Here is a 26,440-nt window from a genome sequence, read left to right on the forward strand (position 1 = left end):
TGGCGTATCCACACACAACTTTGACCAACTCGTCCATCGTTTTGTTGCTGACGTTGCTCACATTTCTTCTGTCTTTTGCCTTTACAGCACAGTGACCACGCTGGCCTCTGTGGGATGCTCACCACCGTAGCTGCAGGCTCTCTTCAGTGTCCTGTGGGCACGAAACCGAAAACTCTGATGTCATGTCTTGTAACCCATCAAAAAGCGCCTTGTTTGAAACAGAGAGATCTGGTGAGATCAGACGTTTTAACTATTCTCTTGTCTTGGCATACCACCTACTTATCTGGGAGGATATTGTAAAGGTTACGTAAAATCAAAACAAAGTTGTCAGGCTTTCCTCTGCCTATCATCTGTTTTGGCAAATTTACATCCTCTGACAAATATGATGGAGGGCTGACAAACACAACTGTCTGCCCAAATGAACTGGGGAGATTTTAGAGGTAAGAGAGGAAAAAACCTGATTTATACCGAGTGCACATGCAAATATCCCCACATACCATCTCTGTGCCCACAGAATGCAAAAGACGGAGGAGGAAAAGGCTACATATCATACAGCTTGATGTCACAGGAGGTGTTTTTATGATTGATTGTATTGTACACAAACACTCTTGGTTTTTCCAAGTCTTGCAGATAGTGAGAACAAGAAGCAAAAGCCATGTTCACAGTTAGAGCTAATGAAATTCTACAAACCGCTTGGGAAACTCAGAAACACATGCATAAAGATGCTTCTTGTTTTCATTTCTTTTTAATACTTTGCTTACTTGTTCAAATGCATGTGGACTGAGCACACAGACAGAATTTCCTCAGGTACTGCTAGACACGTCCCTTTTCTGGCTCATAGCCCTAGATCCAAGTCTGCAGTCTCAGTAACCACCTACAAAGCTGTGGCTTCAGGCAGGGAACTAAGGAATGAACTAAGTAGATGACTGCCTGAGAGCATGTTTAACCCACAGAGGCAGCCCTAAGGAGCATGTGTTGCCTCCGGGTATGGCACTGTATGATGACACTGCCCTTGCCACCAGTGTCAAGTACCAGAAGACCCTTCTCCTCCTTTCACTCGGTAACCTGTGATTTATCTACAGTTGCATCAGCATTACCAAGGGAGGCAGCAGTTTCTCAAGGCAGCAAACCCTCCACCAAACCGGGCCCTTGAGAGACAAACAAAACCAGAAGCTGCCTTGAGAGGACAAATGTGGGAGATATGCCAAGCACAGGTACGGGTTGCTAACAGTTTCACCCAGAGCAAAAACCCGAGTAGTGCTACTTGTATTAGCCAGGATACACTGGAGCAGGTTTTACCAGGGTGAGCTTTCCCATCTCTCCTCCAGTTTTTGCACACATAATGTTCATGGATACAGAATGCGTAGCCATTTACATGCCGAGCAACTACATTATGTGTGCACAAACCTCCCGCGTCCTCAGGAAGTTTCCACACATACAACAAGGCCAAATAAATAGTTAGCCCTACATGCCTGAAGAGTTTCTGCAATCAGAATATTTAAAGGTCCATTTTCATTTTCCATTTCTTTTTTCAAAACTGCCTCACAGTCTGCAATGTACAGACATGACATTCACTTCTGAGGGCAGGTGGTACTTACTCTGATGTTTATCTCTTCCCTGCTACCTGCAAGGAGCCCAAGCATCCCAATTTTGACATTTTCTGTCCGCCCCAATTCATTTTTAGATAAACACTCATAACAATGCATGGGTACTTTTTTTTTTTTCCCATCTTCTTCCCCTCCACAGCCCTCCACTAACAAGTAAAGGTTAAACAACAGACACTTGTATCTTTCCGTGGTAAAACAAGCTCCTGTATTTAAGATAAACTTTACAGGACAGGTGGTTTCCTAGAATTGAATACACACAAGAAAACATTTAACTATCCTACATAAACGTCAATAAGGTATGAGAAGTGAGCACCTAATAAGGCAGATATAGGATACAATGAAAAGGGGCCCTAAAAGAAAGAGCAGGTTTGCAGCAGTAAACACTCAAATTATGGGCTTTTTGAAACAGGGAGCTTGTCCAGCCTCTGCTGCCTGGCCTTCAGCATTGCTAGCAACCGCACAGCTCTTCTGGGCTGCTTTTTCGTTTATTCACTCGGGGGTAGGTTTGACCCAGTATCATCATCCTGCTAGGGTTATGTCTGGGGCTGCACCCACAGGAGCACTTGTACCATATCTGCATTAGGAGCTGGTGCGCATTTCTGCCTTTATCAGCATTATAGAAAAAGAAAAAGGGAAAAACGCAGAGCAAACATTATCTATTGTTAATTACCTGTAAAGCAGGGCTTTTGCCACTTCCCCCGTTTCTAAGAGCTCTGAAGTGAAACCTGAAAGAAGCCACCCATTGTTTTCAATTGTGCAAGAGCCAGGAGCAAATAGGGCTCAAATTGCAGCTCTGAAAGGCAACAGGAAATTGGCAGCCCGGTAATCTGCTCCCAACTATTCAGTAACAAAAGCTACATTCCTCCTCAAGTAGTCACCATTAGAAACCCAAGGCTGATCTATTTAGTAAGGCCCACAGAATAAATCTGTGGAAATAAAGAGTTTTAATTAGAAGGCCATAGGATGTGGCTCCAGCTTTGAGCCCCGCAAGTAACGTGTATTATTGAGGCTCCTACCTAGTGTCCCACATACCCAGGCGCTGACACCCGGAGCTCAGGATCGCTGCCATCTGCAATATTATTAAAAAAGAAACCCCCAAACTAATTAATGTGAACTATTCATTACAGATGGCTCATGCTGTACAGTGCGCTGTATCAAGAATGTTTTAAACTGGTCCCAGACCCAGTTCTCCCAGCAGCAAAAGGGAAATACTTTCCTCAGAGCGGTTTTATCAGGCATAGACGATTTAAAGGAATTGAAGTCCAAGTGCAAAACGCTTTGAGGTACTTCTTAAGGAGATAGTGCAATTTTTGCCACCTGAACAGATAAAGTCATCCCAAACCCAGTGGGTTAGAAGGAATGGGAAATCAGAGGACCGTTTATGAGACATGTCATCTACACCTGGCAGCAGTGATGCATGACTCTGGAACTACCACGGCAAGTGCTCCTGCTCCAGTACAGGGCAAGAGACAGAAAGGGGAGGAACAAGCACACAGGCTTTAAAGCTCAAGTTTTGAAAGCCCATACAAAAATCTCTATGGAAGCTCCAGAAGGGCTTCTTATATATCTACCAACTCTCAGCAGAAATGATGCATTTTCAGCTATAACAGTATTTCCTCACATCCTCTTTCAGGTCAGTAAACTTGAGACCAGACATCAGGTACTGCCAAACTTTGACAAAGTTCATACGTAGATTTGAACTTCAGACCAAAACAAAAATGAGATCCAAATATACTGTGTTTCCCACCCTGACTAACAGGCTGATCTTCACCATGATTCAGAAGAGATACAGAACACGTAGAAATGCATTAAATCAGCAAGTGCCTCAGTAGTAGCACACATGGCTCTTGTAGTCTTAGCAGCTTTCTTCAGGCAGAACTTTACATGGTATGCAGAAAAAATGAACAAGTGTACACTTCTTCTCTAAAAGAAAGGGTTGGTTAAATTGAAACTTGATTTAGTTAAGATATAAATGGTGCCAAAAAAGGCTTTTGAGCAGGTGCAGCTGGGAGGCCTTGGTATTAAAAAGAAGGTACGACACAATTTCCCAGTATCCAGAAAATAGAGAAAAGCTCCACCACTTTCTCCTTCCTTCCAGGCAACTAGTTTACATATTGTCATTTTGAAGTGCCCTACTCATGAAGCGCACGGATCCAAAAGCATTGAATTGAACACCACACAAGAAATTATGCTTTGGAGAGGACCTTTGCCAGGCAACTTTAGCTTTTCCTCCTACTTGAAACATGAAAGAAGAATCCCCATGGCACTGGGAGAACTGTCAGATGGTTGGAAGTTGAAGCATGCCCCAGAAGACAAGTGATTTCCTTTAAAATATCCATTAAGTAGTTAATCAGTTACGTAATTTCAGTGTACGGTTAGGGTATTCCAGCTACTTCTCACAGTTACTTTGTCATATAAGCTGAGAACATCCCAACACTTAGGAATGCCAGACCTTCATAAGACAGTGTGCTGCTTTACCAACCAAATTAATAAAAAAAAATACACAAACAAACAAAAAACCACAACAAACAAAGAAAAAACCCTACCACAGGTATCAAGCCCATTCAGGCCAGCTTGCACTAGGATTAGGCCCCAGTGTAAGCACACTGTGGCCTGGCCAACTTCATCCCTGTTATAAATCCATCAACCCCATTCAGAAGAATCATTCCGTGCTATAACCCCAGTCATACCACGATAGTGACCCTGCGGGGTCAGGCAGGATGCAAGCCTCATTGTGCTCTTTACTGCACAAACACAATGAGGTTCAGCCCTTCAGAGTACTGCCTCTGTCAGACGTTTGTGCCTGTTGACAATGTGTTCTGTAGGATATTTGTTTTCAGATTCACAGCACTGTACATGTACACAAAGGTTTACCAAACAGGGCATGCTTACAATGCAAGACAAGCATGGCATCAGACACACCTTTCTTTAAGGATGAAAACAAACGTATGTTTCTTTTTCCTCAAAGAAAAGAGGAATTCACAACAATGACATTTTCCAGCTGAAGAGAGCTAATTTTGTAATGTGCACAACAATGACATTCCCCTGGAAATACACCATTTCTCTTCCTTTTACAGTATTGTCACTTGCATACATCAGGAACACTGAAAGATCCAGGTGAACTTATGATCTTTTTGAGGCTAAAATCAGAAGTTTTATATACTTAAACCTCAGGAATAAGATCATGTGTGGTCTGCAGGAAATCTGTCCTGTATTTCTGTTTATTAATGAAGTACATGAAGAAGTAGCTCATCTCAAGACACCTTCAGCAGAAATGTGGGTGGCAGCTGCAAGCATGAAGATAGGGAAAACATCAGCACTCTTCTTTATCACAAGTATAAACTGAGCAGTAAATATCACTCTAGGAATAACACTTCATTCCAACTGTGTTGGCTTCTGGCATGGTGGATGGTGTGTCCATATTCTTTTTGCCTATAACAGACACCAAGTTTGGATTTAACGCTCTAGCCAAGAAACACAGTATCTGGCAGGATACACATGTACAGACGTAGCAAGGTATGTAGCTGAAATGAGAGCAAATCAGTACTTATACACAACTAGCTATGCTCATAAAAACACAACATACACACACACAGAGGCACAGAAAATGCAATTGTGAATTTCAACGCTCATTGCAGTGCTTGCAGGAATCTATGTTCTCTGCATGCATTTGGTGAGTTGGCGGTGGGGACACGGCCTGCAAGCCTGCAGCAAGCGAGTATCCACAGTGCAAGGGTGCACAAAGAGCCTGAACAACTCTGTATTCCTAAATATTGAGCCAGCACCAGGAAACCGGTCTGTGGGGCATCAGTCCCACATACCAGTGGCAGACCAGGTCCATGGTTCCTAACATGGAAGCAGAACATGCTGAAGGAAACTTTCTGGGTAGCTTGGAAGTTTTTTAATAGATCCTTCTTGTAAGTATACAGCTTATTACCACAGGCCCCATATGGCTCAGTAAATACCAAGGGTACAAGCCACGCTTTGGCTACTCAATCAGTGGGAGAAAGGCGAGAACCATCTACAGCAAGGAAGAACAAATGATCAAGGGCTGCTCTAAAAGCAACTTTCCTGCTGACTGAGACTGGTGCCACTCATGTACTGTGTAAGGCTGGTGAATCCAGCTGTGTGACAGCAGAACAAGAAGGTTTTCTTCCAGGCTTTTTGAAGCACCACCATGACAGACACAAACGCTCCTGCTGGAAGAAAGCCAACTATTAAGCAGGATTCCTTAGAATTTGGAGGCAATTTCAGCAGAACAAGAAACACAGAAGTTTGAGCGAGTCCCGAACACTCCTTGAGGACAAAAAAAATCTTATTACTTCATAGAAGTCCATTAAAACACTTCATCTAGCCCTTCTAATTCCTCTTAATAGATTTGCTTTATCCCAGACAGGGGAGCTAACCCTCTCCCACCTGTCTTTATGATATGGAAATATAAATGAGAGCAAGTACTTTTCAGTAGTTAAGCATGATCCCGTAGCAGAACACACTATCATCCACACCAGCATTAGTGCAATGAAGCTGTCCGTAGTGAATGCCCCAGTAGGGTATGTGGAAACTTACTTACCATCTGTTTCCAAAACACATTTCTTGCCACAAGTTTCAAGACAGTAAGCAAACCAAGACTTGAATTCCAGCTTGCTGGAGGGACTTCCTTTTTCCTTCATTGCAGACCTTACACGACACATTGCAGGACTATGCTGTGTAGAAGCAGATGGCAGACAAATCCATCACTGACCTATATAATTAGGTTAGTAGGTCAGCTGAACTTGCCACCTAATTACACAAGGATTTTATACAGAGTTCTCTGTTCTTCAAGATAGGGTCCCAAAGCTATCTGAAAGCAATTGAGAAATGATTCTACAACCTACATCATAATGACAGTCTGGCACTCGACTGACATGCAGAAAGCAACCCAGACAGCCCAATATAAGGCTGAAGAACTGAAATCTGCACTTCAGTCTCCTCATCACCAGAAATCTCGTTAGCCTTTAGCAAACCCCATTACAACAAAACACAGGATCTCTAGCTGGTTATTCCAGTTGCTATCCTGCAGAAAGAACAGATTGTAATGACTGACTACTTAGGGCATGTTTAAAGTAACTTTTGTCCCCTCAAGCTGTGGGGGCTTACTTCATGCAGCTGTCAGCACACTCAACTTTTTTCTGCTAAATGGATATGTCTTGCTCTCATGCAATCCTGTGTGGTCTACACCACAAAATCTGTCTGCCCAGGAGAAGTCCCAGGTAACTTCCATAACATAAGGCAATGTTCCAGAGGGCCTGCAAGTCAACTCAAATACCTCTACATGTGTATTAAGTACAAACAACAGAGCACCTAACCCAAGGAAAAAAAAACAACCCAAACACTATTATTTGTATTGCTTTAACACTATCTTCTGCAGGTAACACCTGTCAACTAGAATACCATTTAATAAATACAAGGAGCTGTCATCTCATTGTTCAGTCAATTTTTCCTCCTGAGGAACAGCAGTCTGAAGTTATTCCTAAAGTTTAGTTAGTAAAGGGAGCATTCATTAGTGGGACTAACTGAAGTGCAGGTTGTTGTTGGTTTGTTTGGTTTTTTTTTAAACAAAATCTGAAACAGTGCTACGACATAGCTCATGATAGAAGATAATAAAAGACAGTATGTTCGAGTTCCTTCAGGCTTTCATCTCTTCTGCTAGGAACCAAACCAAACCCCACATAAGTCACTTGGCCGAAACAGAGAGACAGGCATGCAATACAACACTGTTCTTGAAGAGGAGTACCTAACACCCTTTAAGCAAACTTAATCAATACGGAGCTGGACTGTACCCAGCTATGGGGAGGCAGGTGCCTCAGTATTTTTGAGTGTCTGCATAGTCTTAAAAATGGTCATATACGACCAAGGGAGACCATTTGACAAGGATTTAATTGTCATCCAGGGGCTGTTTGCAGCTGCCACTGTTAGAGAAACACTGGTGATAGCAAAGCAGTGCAAAGCAAGTCGCCTGCTCCTCAGAAACATTGTTGTCTTAGCTTTGCTTCATTTCCTGAAGAGTAAATCTTGGAAAGCAAACTTTGTACATGCACACTGCCACCCAGTAACCACCCAGACCATCAACTTTGTCTCTCAGAAGCCAAGAGAGCAGCATCACCAGCTGTATATACTGTTTCCTAGATGCAGCCAGGTGATGATTTCACTTTGTACCTCATAGAAGTTATCCAGGCCATTTAATAAGGCATACAGCTTTCCAAGCAGCCCATTATAAGGCACTTGGATCAGCTTTGACAGAATAACTACAAAAGCTGAGCTTAATCAAGTCATCAGTATGCTAGGAGTCAGAACAGCTTGAACAAGGCAATTTGAAGCAGCAGGACCTCAAAACACAAGATACGACACATTTGGCAAGTTATTACTGGTTTTAGAGTTGAGTTTCTCTAGAACCACTTAGTCTGAAATTACATCCATTTAATAAACTTTTTACTTTAGAAGAATTGTGGTGTTAGCCCTGACCCACATGAGCAGAAGAATGAGGTTTCCCATTTACTGGCAATGAAAAGCTTTTTTGTTGAGTATGTGTCAAATGGCCACAAGTAGCTGTGACACTCAGGTCACCCTTAAGAGCTTTTAATTTAAAGACAGAAGATAGATGCAGTTGACATTGAAAAAACATAGGGGAAAAGAACCAAACAAGCCATAGACATGCTCAACACAAACACCATCCCCCAAAATTTCAACACTAGCAAACTGCAGGAACACAACCATTATCTTTTTATCCCGCCTCTTGCCTTTTTAATTAGGTTTGACCTTGGTAGATTCATTACTTCAACTGTTGTACAATTTAACCAGCCAAGAAGTTCTATAGAGGAAAATTTAAAATAGGTTTACAGGTTAGTTTGGTGTTCTTTAGGAAACAAAAACCTTGAAGTTATGGTTTCCTCCTCCACAACTGTATTTCCAAATGCTTTGGTAAATGAATAGCGCCTAGACTTCTTAGCACTGTTAAATACAACATATACATTCAACAGTATTAAATATTCCAGAGCAAAAAATTTACTTGATATAGGAAAAAAAACTTAGAATCAGGTAAACTAAACTAGAACACAGACTAGTGGTTTTGAAGTATCAATAGGAAGTTACTTGCCACCTGACAGACCCGCAGGGAGAAGAAACCCCAGCAACACAGGCACATAGCTCACAACCTGTCATTGTAACAAAATAACAAGAGCCATTTTCATTAATTAATATATTTTCTGCATTATAGTTAACATATGTACTTTCTTCGTGTCATTCTTACTTCGTTAAGTATTGATATTTTGTTATATTCAGACATGAGTACATTTTCAAAGTCTTTTGCAATAAATATCATAAAATAATAGAGATTCACATAATAAATATTCTTTACAATAAAAAAGTTTAACAGACTTTTGTCTTAAAAATAGTTGGGATTCAACTTTGTTTTATACATAAAATATATAAAAAAGGACCACAATTTGTGGCTAAGGCAATAAAACAGGGACAGAATAAATTTATAAAGTACAGAGCAGAGCTAAATTCACCAAACCAAAGGATGACAAGAAACAAGAAGGATTCAAGAACAGTTAGGTGACTCAAGGGCACCTGAAGGCTGTTTGGATACGTGAACACCACCAACTTTAATATCAACTGATACTGATAAGACTATAAAAACAAGAGCAGGAGGGTGGAGTGAGCAATATCCTTCAAAGAGCTGACAGCAAAAGTCATGCTGTATGAGTATGCTGCAGCTGTAACATCTCCAATGTGAAGATCTACATAGTGTAGCAAAAGGCGAAGTTACATTGAAAAAGTATTAAAAAAAAAAAAAGAAAAAAAAAGGCAGGGTAATTCTCAGAACCAAGAATGTTCTGAAAGTTGAGACAAGAGAGGAGGGAAGGCAAAAAAAACCAAACTAAAAAACATGATGCTTATAGAAGAGTCAGGCCTTTCACTTTGAAAAGCCTTTATTTTACATCCCTCTCCAGACAGGACACACATAAAAACTTATTTCACAATCCAGCTCACTCATGAAAGTTGTTCTTCCTTGGTACCCAGGGGGTTAAGTTAAAAATAACAGAATTGCTGAGAATGAAAAACATCTTTGGGAAGATATTCACAGAGCAAGAAACTTCAAGAGCCCAGTGAGCCCTCACTGTCTCTTTCAGGAGTGGTTCAGTTACAAATTCAAAAGACCCTGCCAAAGTGAGTGGCAGATGCAGATTACAGGTCCACACTTACCAAAGAGCAGCAATGACTATGTAAAATGCTCCACACCCAGCCAACAGGAAGAGGAGAGGAAAGATGCAAAGGGAAGAACTTCTGTAATTGAAGCTGGGGAGACAGAAAGGAAGCAAAAGAACAGCCTCCCACAAAATGAGAGGGGGGAGAGAGGGAGGGAAAAAAAACCCAAAAAACAAAACAAAACAAACAAACAAAAAAAAAATCACACAAAAAAGATAATCAGCTACAACCTGAAAAACTGAAGTTGAAGGAAGCAAACCTCCCTCCAAAAATCATGAGGGCTTGCCCTGACCCCAGGAAGGGCAGCTCTCCAGTTTACAATAGACAGTGTTGGAGTTCTTGCATCGGCACCCTGGACGATTGATGCGGTCATAACACCCCCGACAGAGTTTTAGGCATCCTTTTGCAGGAGGGTAGCAGAGCAAACAAGGCAGAAACAGGGACATTACTCCCATGCACAGGTACCTAGAACAGCAGTGTGACTGGGAGCAAGAGCAGGGATTATCCGCGTAAGAGTCCCCTTCATCATCATTAGAACAGTGGTAGAAGATCCCTTTGACCAAACACATGCAGGTGCTGTACTCCACCATGCTCTCTGCAGAGCACAAGCATTGTCGGTTGCAGGCCAAGCAAGAAGGGAGGGCCCTTGGGGCCGTGCACTCGCCACACTTGCACTTCCCACACTGTTCGCAGATAAACTGGTGCTGCGTCAAGTCCTCTTTCAAAGGACACTTCAGATCATCTACAACTAGAGATGACTGCTTGGGCTGCATCCGGATAGTCCGATCGCATCTGTGGCCTGACCCTGGCCTGGATGGAGGTGACCATCCCAGCAGCCCTTGCTCTGAGGAGGCACTGCTGTTGCTCCCAGAGCTGGCTGCGCTCCCTGTGCTGGTTGATCTGCTCAAGATGGGAGCCCTCGTGTTATTCTGATGCGTCACATGCCCCACATGGCTGGGTCTGTGTTCGTAATTATTATTCACATTAATCGGTATAATTTCATGAGTCCTTTCATGCTTCTCTTGCCTCGGTGCTGTCCGTGGGCCAGACTTTTTCACCACAGATGGACCTTCGGTGTATTCATTGCTGCCCCTGATCGCCTTGATCTGGTCCAGTGACAAGATGGTTGCTGGCTGGCTCTCTCTGTCATAATCCAACCGCTGCCGGCTATCCAAGGAGGGCTGCTGAATCACCACTAGTGAGCCACCGCTGCCATGTTGACTTTGGGGCTCCATCTGTAGTGATCGCTACTTCTGGCATTCAGTGGGAACCTGGCATGCATCTGACATCCTAAAATAATAATAGCAAGACAGAAGGTATAAATAAACATCACATATGTACATGTACACACAAATACACAAGATCAAGGGAAAAAGAAGAATAAAGAACGGGATACTTTTTGAAAACAGAAATGATATGGCAAACCACAAATTACCCTACCCACCTGGTACTGATCTCTTTCAGCAGGGGATTACAACAGTGCTGAGGACCTGGTCAAAATCCAATAATGGGGAGAATCTGAGTATGGCATCACAGGTGTGGAATGCAAGGAGACCCCATGCCATTAAAAAAAAAAAAAAATAAAATTTTGAGCACTAACCTGTACACTTACTTGGCAAGCCATGCAAAGGGCTTCTCACTTGCTACTGAACTCAATGCTGAAACAAGGACAGCCTGTCTAACTAGCAATAACAGTGCTGAGAACGCCCCCCAAGCCAAGCTGGAAAAGGGCAGGAACATAGTCTGGGTCATGTTCTGCATGGTAGAATGAAGAAAGAACCTGCACAATCCTCACTCTTCTGTCTGAACCTGCAGCATCAGAGCTCAAAAGATTGTCATTGGGGAAGTCTCCTTTTTAAAGTGATGTGTGTGCATTACAGTCTTGAACGAAGGTCTGCCAAGGCATTTTCCACAGGGGAGTAACTTAACATACAAATCTAATATGCTCCTTAAAAAATTAAAGCAAGGGTGCGAACAGCACGTTTTCAGGTATTTTCTGACCACAGGCCACCATGTGAAAGAAAAAGGGTAGAAAAGGCTAAAATGAGTTAGATGTCGCATAAAAAGTACCTCAGGATTCAGAAGAATGTTAACAGCAGGTGACCAAAAAAACCCCAACCAACCAACAACATATAATCAAATAACAAATCCATTTTCCTAAAAGACAGATTAAAAGCTTCTCAGATAAGTACATCTTCTTCTAGACTGACTTTTAAATCAAGATTATGCATTTTGGTTCCTTTTCAGTCTGCCTAGTCATCGACATGAAGATCAGAACATCACTGAGAAAATTGCAGTGATAGTTCTGTACCTATATGAAAATTCAGACAAGTTACCAGAGTGCCACATTTATAGAGATATAAGAAATAAAAAATACAATTAAAAACCAAACAAACCAACCCAAAAAACCACACTTTATTGACAGTCTGAGAACAAGACCCTTTATTTTTTTTACCTGAAAGAGGAGAAATATAAGTGCTATCAAGCACTTCCAAAACTCATCTGGTAATCATGAGAAATAATCTGCCTTGTCTATCCAAAGCAGAGCCAGCACGGAGCTGTTCCCCACTCATGAGAGAAAGAGGCACAGCAAGAGAAGGAAAGGTTTCTTCTAACAGGTACTCAGCATCTTCATCACCCTGTCCACTAATAAACGGCAAGCGACAGCTTCTCCCACGACACAAAGTCTTGGTGCTCACCCAGCAGTCGACGATTTCATTTTACATTTAATATCGACGCTGTGAGCTTTAGGGTCGCCAGATGTCCGCTTCTGATTCACCCCACAGAACGACCTGCCTTCTTCACCAGCGCCGAATACAAATCCACAACAGACCAAGGGTGAATGAATGTGAAAAGGGAAAGATTTACAGCTGGACCGACCAGGAGCTGGGCTCCCCAGGGGATGAAAAATAATATCCCAAGGAAATACGAAAGACATCTAGTGCCATCTCTGGGGGGAAAGCGCAACACCAACACGGCTCGCAGACTGACAAGACCAGCTGCACAGTTCAACAAACCACCTCCACCCCGAGCACACCAGTTTTAAAACGCCCCCCTTCAACCCCTCCCCGGCCAATAAAATACAATAACACGGCCAAGACACCGAGGAACCTCACTCTTCCGCGCCCGAGGACGCACAGCCCGCGATGCCTCCGCCGCGGGGCAGCGATTCTCCCCCCCCCAGCCCCGGGAGGGCGGCGGCGCGGCGCCCTCTGCGCCCCGAGCGGGGCGAGGCGCGGAGCGGAAGGAAGAGGAGGGGAAAGAAGGGGAGGAAAAAAAAAAGTTATGAATGAAAACAAGGGCTTTTTTTCGCCCCTTTTTTTTTTCCCTCCCTCCTTTCCCTGCTCCCCCTTTTTCAGAGGAGGGAGGGCAGGACCGAGGACGGCGCTGCCTCAGGAGGGCGGACTTCTCGGCATTTAAAGCGGCAGCGCCCGGCCAACCGGTCACTGCAGCGCCGGGGATTCCCCGCCACAGCACGTCAGGGGCTGCTCCCCTACCCCACGCCAGCAGCCGCCCGAGGGGGTGTTTGGGGTCGTTTTCACCGTTCTGCTCATTTTCAGCCGCACGCCAGCAACGTTCAGTCCCACGCGCACAACACAGCCGCCCCCCACACGTCCCCTCAGGGCACCGGCTGCCGCGGGATGTGTCACACCCCCCGACCCGCCGCGCCAGGCCGCTTCCGCTCGCCGCAGCCCGGTCCCTGTGCGCCTTCCACTTTCCGGGAGAGGGTCCGGCGTGGGGCCGCGGTGCCCGCTCCCCGCCAGGCAGGCGCCGCGCCTGTGCGCCCGGCGGCACCTGCTCGCGGGCTGAATGCCCCGGTGCGAAAGTAAAGCGCGACGAGCCCCCGACTTACTTATTTCCAAGGAGTCACTAGTGATGGGAAATCCACCGGGCGGAGGAAGGTAGCTCCGCGGGGCAGGGTAACGGTGGGGCCGCGTCCCCGGCTCCTGGCCCTCCCGGCCCCGCCGGGCGGGGGAAGGCGGGCGTGCTGCGCTCCTCGTCTCTGCAAAGCCCTCGCCGATCTCCACGTCCCACTCGGCGAGCGGAGGAAAATCCAGCTATGCTGCGGGTCGCAGCGCTCCTGGCTCAGGGGTCAGCATTCAGCGGGCCGTGCTCCCTTGACGCGCTCTCCCGCGGAGCCAAAGCCCCTCCGCGGGACGCGGCGCTGTCCCTCGGCGGCGAGTGTCCCGGTCTAGAGGCGGCGCGGAACAGATCGAGCCGTTTTCCTGCAAGCAGCTTATCTTGCTCTAGCGCCGGACAGCGGGGTCGGGCACTGGTGAAGAAGGTCTCCAAGCAGGCGGACGGGGGGCTCCTGCTCGGGCAGTGGTTCTCCTTCCCCGGCGGGGGCAGTCCCAGACGAGCCCTCCCGGGCCCGCGCTCGGCTTCACCGCACTGTCCTCGTTGCGAGTCCCTTCGGGCAAAGCGCGACCACAACCCCTAATACAAGAGATTAATTAACTTTTAGGGGGTAAAACGCCCACGAAGACGCACTTGCTTGCAATACACGCGCTTTCAATGCACACCCCGGTGCGCTGCAAACGAAGGCAGAGTGCAATGGCTCTGCAAGCTCCCTGCAAACTGCCATGTGCTTGCTGTTGCTGCCGGAGGCTGCCCGACTGACTGACAGGCTTGGAAGCACGGGCAGCGCGTTAAGAAGACCAGGCAGCCCGGAACACAGAAACCCTCGCACGGAGGTTTCCGGAGCCTCCTCGCATTTCGCGGGGATCAGGCAAGGCTCCAGCACTCAAACGCGACCCCGCGTTAAGCACGGCAGGCAATCACAGAACTGCAAGTTGTATCATTACCAGCAAAATGCAGCTGCTCGCCCGGGAAGCCAGGTCACCCGCTGCCCCGCACCGAAAGCCGGGCATGCGGCGCCGAGGAGTGGAGCAGCGGGGCCAGTTCGCCCCTCGTCCGCACCTCCACACGGCGGCGGCCAGGCAGCGCTCTGCTCCGCCTCGCCTCTCCCCGCGGTCGCCCCTCAGCCCTTCGCCCGCCCGCCGGCTGCGGAGCCCCTCGCCGCCCGCCCACACCCCCGGCACCTGAGCGGCGGGGAGGAAAGGCAGCGAGCACCGCCCAGGCTTACCTACGGCCGAGGTGAGCGCCTGCTCCGCGGGGCACATTGGCAGCCCCAGCACGAAGTCCAGCCCGGGCAGTGCAGGCAGCCGCGCAGTCCCGCGCCCGCTCCGCTCCGCGCCGTCCCGGAGTGAGTGCGGCCGCGCCCCGCCGCCTTTCAGCGCGTAGCCCCCGCCCGCCCCGCGGCCGCGCCCCCGTGATGTCAATGTGTCACTCCGCGGCGCCCCCGAAATCCCGGAGTGGACTTGCCGCCCTCCCGGGAGCCGCTCCCGCATAGGTCACTGCCACCGGCCACTCTCGCTGGACGAGTGGCCCCACCGGTGAGGCGCCGGTGGGTATGTGCGCGGAGAGCGAACCCGTGCCCCGCCGCCGCGGCCGTGGCTCGGCTTGCGGCTCCCGGCCCCGCGGTGGGCTGTCCCGGCGGCCGCGGCTCTTCGGCCCCGGCGCCGCCCCCGGCCGGCAGGGGGAGCGCGGAGGGGCGGGTGCGGCTCGCGCCTCAGCGGGGTGGGGGAAGGTGGGAGAGGCCGACCCGGGCCCGGCGGGGGTCAGCGAAGGTCGCAGAGGTGGGAGCGGGCACCGTGCGGCGGGAGACACGACCGAGGGCCGGCCCCACTTGCCGGGGGGGTGAGGAACGGCGGCCGGGGAAGGATGCGCTGATTTAGGCGTACCTGCTGACCAGAGACTAGGCCGTGGGGCTGAAGTCCGCAGGCTCCGGTATGTGTTTTAGCACCAGCGTCCTTCAGGCACGGCCTAGCCAGGTGGCAGAGCTATTCCTTTATAGCCATACAAAGTTTCTGCTTCTTTCAGCCTAACAGGGAGCTAGCCGAGGACTTCTGAAAGCGTTTACCCCTGTGATAGGAAACGGCTTTTCTGACCCATTTACAAGTGGCATCGAGGGATTGCACAATTCACGTGGTTGTCCTCTACCACCTTCCCATCCCAAACTCTGCAAGTCCCATCCAAAGGTCATCACTGCATTTCTGCCACAGTGCTGAAGAGACCACAGCGGTGCCTTCTCACCCATTACTTTTATGGACAAATATTATCTTTGATGTATGTTGGGGGTGGTTTGTTTGGTTTTTTAAGTGCCTAAAGAGTATTAAAAGGTAACTGCAAGAACAGGGAAAAATGGCATAAGAAGAAATCAAAAGTCTGAGAATTATTTTACAACAACATGCTATGCCTTGGAATAGTTGAGCTTTCTAGTGCTTGGCTGAACATCCCTGTAGCCCCAAGTTTCTCTGCAATATTCTAAATGGCTTTTAACCATATCTTTCCCCAAAATCATATTCTCCCACATTTTGCCTATATGTATATATATACATATATATATATACACGTGGAGCTACTTAGCAGGAGCATTTATCCAGAAGCAAATAATGCCTAATCATAGAAAAGCCTCACCCTCACAGGCCCTTCTTCTCATGGGGGACTTCAACCACCCTGACATCTGTTGGAATGACGGTACAGCCTGGCACAAGCAATCCAGGAGGTTCCTCGATTGTGTGGAAGACAGCTTCCTTCTGCAAGTAATAGAGGAGCTGACAAGAAGAGGTGCCGTGCTTGACCTCGTGCTCTCCAACAGGGAAAGGTTTGTTGGAAATGTGACGCTCCAGGGCAGCCTTGGATGCAGCGATCACGAGATGGTCAAATTTGAGATCCCCAGGACAGTGAGAAGAGTGTGTAGCAAGCTCACTGCCCTGGACATCAAAAGAGCAGACTTTGGCCTCTTCAGGAACCTGCTTAGTAAAGTTCCATGGGATATAGCCCTAGAGGGCAGGTAGGCCCAAGACTGTTGGTTGATATTCAAGGATCACCTGCTACAAGCTCAGGAGTGCTGCATCCCAGCTAGAAGGAAGTGCAGCAGGAGGGCCAGGAGACCTCCTTGGATGGATAAGGAGCTGCTGAGGAAAATTCAAAAGAAAAAAGAGGCTTATAAAAGTGGAAGCAAGGACAGGCAGCCTGGGTAGAGTACAGGGATGTTGTTCAGGAAGCTAGGGACCAGGTTAGGAAGGCTGAGGATCAGTTAGAATTAAACTTGGCTAGGATAACAGGAAGGGATTCTCTAAGTATGTAGTGAATAAAAAACAGACTAGGGACAATGCAGGCCTCCTCCAGAAGCTATCAGGAGAACTGGCTACACAGGATTTGGGGAAGGCTGAGGTTCTGAATGACTTCTTTGCCTCAGTCTTCACTGGCAAAGGCTCTGACCACACCACCCAAGTCTTAGAAGGTAGACGCAGGGACTGAGAGAATGAAGACCTTAGGCCCACTGTAGGAGAGGATCTGGTTCGAGACCATGTTAAAAACCTGAACATACACAAGTCCATGGGACCTGATGAAATCCATTCACGGGTCCTGAAGGAGCTGGCGAATGAAGTTGCTAAGCCACTGGCCATCATATTTGAAAAATCATGGCAGTCAGGTGAAGTTCCCGACAACTGGAAAAAGGGAAATATAACCCCCATTTTCAAGAAGGGGAAAATGGAAGACCCGGGGAATTACAGACCAGTCAGTCTCATCTCTGTGCCTGGCAAAATCTTGGAGCAGATTCTCCTGGAAGGCATGCTAAGGCACATGAAAAACAACAAGGTGCTTGGTGACAGCCAACATGTCTTCACTAAGGGGAAATCCTGCCTGACCAGTTTGGTGGCCTTCTATAATGGGGCTACGAAACTGATGGACAGGGGTAGAGTAGTTGATGTCATGTACCTGGACTTGTGCAAATCGTTCAACACTGTCCCACACAACATTCTTGTCTCTAAATTGGAGAGACATCAATTTGATGGATGGACCACTCGGTGGATAAAGAACTGGCTGGATGGCCGCACACAAAGAGTTGTGGTCAATGGCTCAATGTCCGGCTGGAGACCAGTGACGAGTGGTGTCCCTCAGGGATCAATGTTGGGACCGGTCTTGTTTAACATCTTCATCGCTGACATAGACAGTGGGATTGAGTGCGCCCTCAGCAAGTTTGCTGATGACACCAAGCTGTGTGGTCCGGTTGATATGCTGGAGGGAAGGGATGCCATCCAGCGGGACCTTGACACACTTGTGAGGTGGGCTGATGCCAACCTCATGAAGTTCAACCATGACAAGTGCAAGGTCCTACACCTGGGCCGGAGCAGTCCCAGGCACAGCTACAGGGTGGGCAAAGAAGAGATTCAGAGCAGCCCTGCAGACAAGGACTTGGGGGTGTTGGTTGATGAGAAAATGAACATGAGCTGGCTTCATTGTGCACTTGCAGCCCAGAAAGCCAACCATATCCTGGGCTGCATCAAAAGGAGTGTGACCAGCAGGTCGAAGGAGGTGATCCTGCCCCTCTGCTCTTGTGAGACCTCACCTGGAGTATTGTGTGCAGTTCTGGTGTCCTCAACATAAAAAGGACATGGAACTGTTGGAACAAGTGCAGAGGAGGGCCATGAGGATGATCAGGGGACTGGAGCACCTCCTGTATGAAGAGAAGCTGAGAAAGTTGGGGCTGTTCAGCCTGGAGAAGAGAAGGCTGCGTGGAGACCTCATAGCAGCCTTCCAGTATCTGAAGGGGGCCTATAGGGATGCTGGGGAGGGACTCTTCATTAGGGATTGTAGTGACAGGACAAGGGGTAACGGGTTAAAACTTAAACAGGAGAGGTTTAGATTGGATATAAGGAAGAAATTCTTTCTTGTTAGGGTGGTGAGACACTGGAATGGGTTGCCCAGGGAGGTTGTGAATGCTTCACCCCTGGCAGTGTTCAAGGCCAGGTTGGACAAAGCCTTGCGTGGCATGCTTTAGTGTGAGGTGTCCCAGCGCATGGCATGGGGGTTGGAACTTGATGATCTAAGGTCCTTTCCAAGCCTAACTATTCTATGATTCTAAAACAAGAACATACCAGTACAATGCTGGTATTCTGTGACAGATTCTGTCCATCCAGATCACACTCATGGCTGCAGTGCAGTTATTTTTTTCATCAAACTTCAGTAGGCTTGGAAAGAAAGTATGCAAATTATATATATAAATTTATTTGTCACTTTACTAAACTATAGTCACTAAACTTTACTTCAACCACATATTTCTCTATCAAATAAAATCTTGATGCATGAAAGGTTATACACATAATACCACTAATACTTCTAAGTTTGTAATTAACCAATGGCCAGTATAGACCAACTATAAATGCCGTCTTCCAATTACAGAGGCTTAAGTGACAAACAGCATAAAAATCTTTGGCATGGTCATAAAGATATCCCAATTTAGCATTCATATTGCTAGGGATTCAGAAAAGGTGACTGCTCCTCAAAAGCATTCTCTGACACACTGCGAACACAAAGTATAAACCTGTTTCCAGTGAAATCCGCTGGAAAACTGCGGAAGCTGTCACAGTTCAAATTCGCAAAAATCCCTAGCAAAGAACAAAAATTACCAAGAAAACCAACAGAAATCACTCCTGCAGAGCAGCACTTGGTGCAAATGTATTGTCTGCTATATTTTAGCTTTCTTTCCCAAAGCAACTCTGTTCTGAATAAAGACAAAGCAAAAGACACTGCATTTACAATGTAGGTGATACACAGTAGTTCTTGCAGCAACATCAACAGAGGCAGCAGGGGGTGAGCTGTAGGTGAGCAGTGGTGGGTCACAGAGCAGAGGCCACCTGGTCAGTGAGGCTTGGCTCCACAACAAAGAATACTCATATTTAACAACTGGCTGGCATCTTACAGATCTTTTTCCTAGGATACTACTGTGAAAACATTGCTTAACACTTTTACTTTCCCATCTCTAAAGCCCATACTACCTTAATAAACTGATGCCAAGCCTAAGAGCTGGGTTTTAGAAATACAGAATGGGTCAGTAAAATCGCCAAGAATACTGGCAGTGGTTTACTATCACTTGGCACTTGAACGAACACTTCACTGAAACATGGGAAAACCCTACAGCTATGTCAGAAGGCTCTCCATAGACTCAAGCAAACATGCCTGCATGTGATGCAAGTCATCTCATTAGATTTTTCTTGGAAATTACAGCAGTGAGAAGCTGTTGTTAGAGAAAGAAGAGCTAAATAAAATTGTTGAGCTTAAATTGGCAACTTGGAAGAGGGTTGACACACCTTATGACTACATCCTGGCACAACCTTAATTTGAGGACTGACACACAGACGGGAATCCAATGCACCCAAGTTATTTTTCGTTCTCCAAACCGTGATCCAAAGGTGTCTGTCTCCCCCATCGACAAGTCAGGAGAGACCAGCCCTCTATGCCCACAGTTCTGAAAAACCTCCCAGAATGAGGTTGAAGAGACTGATGGCTGATAGTCATGATTCAGTCCCTGTTTCCACTCTCACTTTGAGGATCATGTACTGGAGATAACCACCACCTTCTGCAGTCATATGCTCCTTCTCCCTCCTGCAAGCTTCAGTGTGCCAAAAGGCACACTGTTCATTGCACAGAATAAAAGGCAAGTCTATCATTGGATTTTGTTTGGTTTTCTCCCTAATCCACACCCAGAAGCAATTTCCATCTCTAGGTCACTTGACTGACCTTTACAGGTAGTGAACTACACCTCTGTAAAGATTAATTGGATAAACTATGATACTCCCACAATCAGTAACAAGTAATGCTGCTTCCGTGTTGCATCCCACCTGGGAACACCATTGCATTTCCACCTCAGTGGCATCTCCTAGGCCCTGCTGAGGTGCAGATCCTGGTCAAGAAGGAGGACGCATACTCAGCCCCAGACACGGGAACTTCACTGCTCCTTCTAAGCAGCACAAGGTGGCTTAATCTATGAAGAGTAAGAACTATCACATCTATCAGCAGAGTACCATTTCAGACAGAGGAGGTGACAAACAGCCTGTACTTGAAGCATTCAATATTTACTGTTCCTATCACTCATCTTCTGTGGTGATAACTCTCTTGAGCCAATATGACTTTGAGGAAACTCAGCAGAGAATGTTTGCCTTTGCACAATTATTTGTCAGTTAACAACCAATCTTCACAGCTGTAAAAACATTTCTGAAGTTACAGAGGGATTCAAAAGCCATTTAAAAAAAAAAAGATGTTAGCATTTATAGCAAAATTATAAATGAAACTGCTACCTGTAGAATGCATAAGTGATGTATTTCCCCCATGAGACATGCAGTGTAATCTTGCAGAGGTGGGTGTTGGTAGAAACAACTGGTATCTGCAGCTCCCAAAAGCTTTGTGCTGGGTGGAACTTTTGAGGGTGTTAGTGTTTGCAGGCTCAGGACACACAGCAGTCCCCTCAGAAACTCTCAGTGTAAGGAAACAGTATGTGCTTGCTGGGATAAGGCCAGTATAACTAAATTTTTAACACTTACACTAGTAAGCCTACATGTATTAAAAAATCCCCAAACAGTAAACCAACAAAATCCTACAATAGCTATTAAACATTGCTGTAATAATAAGCATTGTGGACAGTTTCTTATCAACTCATTGCAAATTTTGGTGGTCCTGGCTTAATCTGGTGCATGAGATGAAATAAAGCTGCTCCAAAGAGTTGAAGTAAAAACCTGTACCCTGAAAAGTACAGGGAATCACTTCAGGGTAAGGAAGAGAAAGTGAAGGGTGATGTGAGGTAGCATTTCTGATCACGCTTTTTGCTAGACAGGTTGACCTTTATCTGAGATCAAAGGCACCAGTAGCTGGGGATTTCTTCACCTTCTGTGCAAGGACTGCTCTGAAAGCTCTCTGATGAAGTGCAGCCATGTAAAGCTGCTCCTCGCTGTCACTGCACAGGCGGGGTATAGGCACACAGGAAATCCTCAGTTGCAAACAGAAACCTCAAGTTTTCTCTTCAGAAGATAACATCAGTTTTTCTTAGAGGCAGAAGAGGTAGTAAAAGGCAACAGCGAGGCAAACCTCTGAGAACAAAGGGACAAACCTCAATGTGAACCTGCTTCGTGAACATTTGAACACTGAATCAAAGTACACAGGAAATGCTGCAGAGCTGGGGGGTTAGCTGGGGGCTGGCTGAATTCAGCAGAAATGAAAAAGAAAGAAAATGCAAAGGTTTATACAGTAAGTTGAGAGTTTGAGAACATGCTTCCCTTCCCCATCTCTTGCACCATATTGGAGAAACTGGTGTTTTCCTTGGGTATTCCTCCCAAGCATAGTGAGCAGCTGGAGATACAGGGTTTGTGATACATGCTACCTGTTTCTGAATCCCTGAAAGGCCAATTTGGTAAACAGGAATTAGCAAGAAACAATGGGGGAGCTGCAACTTAGATTGTGATATTTTTTGGCCTTCCCAAATGGTAGTTTTAATGCTACCTTGCTTTTGCTGTGAAGAATCGCAAAGGGACTTTAGCTGTCAAAACTGTAACTGAAGAAAAGCTATGGGAAAGACAACACATTGGTACAGGCACCTAACAAGAGGCAAAACGTCACTCCTCTAAGGGCAGGCCACAACATGTCTCTTCATTTTTCGCTACTCACTTGCCATATAGGCAATTGGTACGTTCACATTTCTCCTTCAGATACCAGAGTTATTTGTTTTCTGATCAAGTTTATTTCTTCCTTGGAGAACTGTCGCTGCAGACTTCATGTTTAACTGCGGCACTAAATGGCTGCGCTTATATAAGATACTTTACAAAGGTATTGATGATGTCTTCATTACTTTGTATTAATTTTTAAGTCTTAGCAAATTAGCTGATATTCTGCAAAACTTTTGTGAAAAATTAAAATTGTCGTTACTGCTTAATACAGATGACAACTTACATCAATTGTAAATTACTTTATCTGCAACTCATTGTTTCCTGTAGTAGCACTAAGGAAATTGCCTTCTACTATCCACTGAGAACATGATTCCTTGCACAGAAATTAGAGTTAGCTCTGTTCTATTTCAGTTTTCACCAGTAGGAAGTATTCCTGTGCTGAACTACATTGTCACAAATACATGTATATATATGTATATATCTTGTCATTTTAACATCACTGAGGAGAAGGAAACAAAGGTCTATGAATGTAAGAAGAGGGCTGTTAAAAGCTCTTCATTCTTTCTTGTGATTTTGGATTGTGCATGTTTCAAAATGTCCCAGTCCTGACTCTGCTGTGTGTGTCTGCTGTCAGAGACAGCAAAAAGACTCATCACTGCAAAGCCACATAATAGAAGTATTAGTGAATTAAGAGAGTAATTGCTTGGGTGTCTCTTTCTACCTGGTATCTGACTAAATGCTCAACTTTCTGTATGAAGATTGTGCCACGTAAAAATTGTGGCCATGCTTGAGATGACATGGCTGAGCAAACCCAGCTCCCCAGAAGGAAGCCACAGGTTGGAGCCCTCAAACATAGAAGCCCATGAGGGCACAAAACAAGAACATGCTCAGTGGAGCAGTCCTCACTTCTCTCCTTCAGGATAGCTCATTCCAACCATGAAGAATAATTTTGAAAGGTGTCAGATTCCTGGATTACGGCATCAACCCCAGTCTCCCCAGCTGTATTCCGCTGAATTTTAGCAAGCAATTGAAATAAGAAAAAATCCCAATCTATTAATGTGAAGAATCTATTGATTCAGTGGGAAAGTAGAAAGCCTAGGTAATTTAATTTCTGCAACTATATATGTTTAGAGTGGGTTCCATTCTTTTTTTTTTTAAGGCCAGTAAGCCTGGTTTTCCATTTCTCTTGCATTCTTCTACAGCTGAATTAGGTAAGAAACAGGTAGAGCTACAAAGATGCTCCTGGTGGGATTAAGTAGTGTAGATATAGCTGTGTAAGTACGTGCTGAGAACTGAGTAAAAGGAGGTGGCTGTTTTAATTATAGCTGATAAAAAACTAGCCAGAGGAAAGCCACCCTGACTGAATAATAGCATTTAGCTTCAAAAACCACCAAGGAACAAACCCTTCCCATTTCTTTTAGAGAAGTGGTCACTCCCCAGGTGTGGACTGCATTACCAGAACATGTAAAGCTCTCTGATAATTTAAATACAGGGCTCTGTGTAGGTTTTTATTATCTAACCACTTCTGGCTACTCTGGTATTAGTACAGCTCTAGGAATGCCTACTATTTATCAGGTTGTGCAATCTGTCACTGTCAGCTGAAGGAGGTCTCAGGAGCAGCGTTTCTAATTTGATTTGAAAATATACATGGAAACCTGAGACTGCTTTTAGCAAGAATGATGGGGTTGGCCTAATGAACACAATCTCTTTTGTCGTTCTCAAGAACACTGTGTCAACAACTAAGTTTAGCTTCTCTCCACAGCTGTAACAGCTACTGTAGGGAAGCAGTAACTTAGCAGTTATGTCACGTCTTGGTTCTGCTTTGCTAATCAAAAGGCCAATGAGATTTTAAAAGATGACCTTCAATTTCCTGGAATGTAAGCATTTTTCCATGGATACATGAAAAGAAGTTTGCAACAAGTGCTGATTTTTTTATTCTTTTTTTCCCCACAGAAACGTCTTCCCCTAAATCTGAATACAGGTGTATAACACCAAATGATGCCTATGGCAGACTCTATCTAGAGACCCAATTCTCAAATAGCTAAGGGTGTTGTCATTGCTTTTGGACCAGATATTGTCTCCAGGAAAATGAACATGCCACAGAATGTCTCTGTGGCAGAGCCACATGTATTTCGGGCTGCAGCATCATCCGCTTCAATATGTAAGAATTCACAGATTTTGACTTCTCATGGGAAAAAACAAACCAGCCAACCCTAAACCTTTCTTTTACTCTTCTATGGTAGAAAAGACATGGAAAAGATCCCCACCACAAGTCTACAAGAGTACAGCAATGTCTCTTTGTAGTTTGCTGCATCTCAATAAGAGAATGATAAAATATAATTTTGCCATTAATCTGCCTTTTTTTTTTCTTTTCTAATTTCTCCAAAATATTCTATTTTGCATTTGGCAGTTCAAGTATTGAACTGAGTGCCAAGATATCCCTTGCATGCTTGCTGTGGTTTGTTGTACTCTAGAAGATCTCACTAGTCACATCTTGAGATTTTGCTCTGTAATAACAACTATCTGTCAAGGAATTATCAGTGTCAAGGGCCAGATACTGTTCTTAGGGAAATCAAAACTAATGTTGGTTTCCTTTGGGATAAATGAAGCAAGGAGACTTCTGTGTTACGGGGATAGTTTGTGTGTTCTCTCTTTGTTCTAATTATTTTATTATATACCTAATATATGCAAGTATTTTATATATATAAAAAAAAACCACAACATATTATCCCTCAAGACCCTTTGGGTGAAAAAGGTCAGATTTCTCTCACCAAAAAAGTCTGAAAAAACATTTGACAACAAAGACCATAAACCACACATGTCAATGCACATACTGTCATGTTACTGATGATCAAGCCTCTCATTTCCACCAGGATGGGAGACAGGCCATAGAAGAGGCAGGAGCTGTGCTGCTAGGAAAGCTTGTGCTACCTCTCCTGGTGGTTCTCACCCAGAAGAACATGTACAGACACACACTTAACATGTGTATGTTATGATACCAAAAATAGTGTGAGAGTGTGTGTGTGTTTGTTTTGGGGGGGTGGTCCTCTTTTAGATTCCCTCAGTAGCTCTCTATTCTGAAACCACTGGTGTGATTCTTCTTTCTTTCTGTGATTCATTAAACATGTTATTCTTGAGAAGCCAAAGAATTCCAATACATTATGGCCATATCCACTACTCTGTTTAAAGTATCTCAAAGGCTAATTAGGATCTTGTATCTATTGCTTCCTAAATTCAGGAAACTGAAGTTCAGCAGTTTTGGAAATTATGCAGAAAATGTATTTTCCCCCTATAGTATCATGCTAACTTTCCAGACCACTGCCATAATGCTACTGCAAGATGATATTTCTTGGACCATAGCTGCAATATGGAAGTATTCACAAAGGAGGTACTGTACTGTTGCTTACAGCTCTTTGCATATATCTGCACTGGTATAATCTGGCTTAAAGGAAGCATCTAATAAAGATAAAAATGCCAAGTGTGCCCTGTTGAAAAAACCAAAACGCAATACATTTTTCTAGCATTCTTACTGTGTGTTCCCAGTGCTTTTTATGTTAGCTTAGGAGTGAGTACATCATTGCATGACTGAATTCAGTGTTTGTAGTAATTTCGTGTCCTGTTTATTAAACAAAGAAAAAAACTCAAACAGCAAACAGCAGTTCCCTAGTGGGTTCTAGTCTTTTACACACGGAAGGCTAGGCAGAGACCTCAGAGTATTCAAAAAAAGGTTGTCTTTAGCCTCAGCAGATACTGAGGTCAGCTGCTCAGCTGTTATTTACGTCCATACCTCTTAAAATAAGTGAAATAGCTGTCATCACCAGACTGGATTTCAGCTCTGTAGAGGGCTGATCAAAATTTAAACATATATCTGTTAGAACTTAAACACCATTCTGTTCTCATAGCAAGCCAACACTACTTTTTTATTTCTTTTCCAAATGTTCCATCTCCAGAAACTTTAAACAGAAGTCTATGATATCCTTATGCAGGTAAGAAACAATTTTCAGTATATTGCTATGATATTCTGTGTTGAAGGTATTGTAGAGGGGGAAAAAACCCACAAAACAACCCCCAGACCTTTCT

The 26,440-nt window shown here is 45.2% G+C and overlaps 1 protein-coding gene across 1 annotated transcript in view; it reads right to left on the reverse strand.

Annotated features, from left to right (window-relative positions):
* Positions 1-8,359: 8,359 nt before the first annotated feature.
* AFG2A (AFG2 AAA ATPase homolog A) overlaps positions 8,360-26,440 on the reverse strand; it is a 241,553-nt gene continuing 223,472 nt past the window's right edge. Inside the window, 1 exon segment of the mRNA XM_065684485.1 lies at positions 8,360-11,144. Coding sequence (XP_065540557.1) covers positions 10,127-11,144 — 1,018 coding nt within the window. The 3' untranslated portion in view covers positions 8,360-10,126.

This window comes from Lathamus discolor, chromosome 1, assembly GCF_037157495.1.
Source record: "Lathamus discolor isolate bLatDis1 chromosome 1, bLatDis1.hap1, whole genome shotgun sequence".
In the NCBI taxonomy this organism is placed as follows: domain Eukaryota; kingdom Metazoa; phylum Chordata; class Aves; order Psittaciformes; family Psittacidae; genus Lathamus; species Lathamus discolor.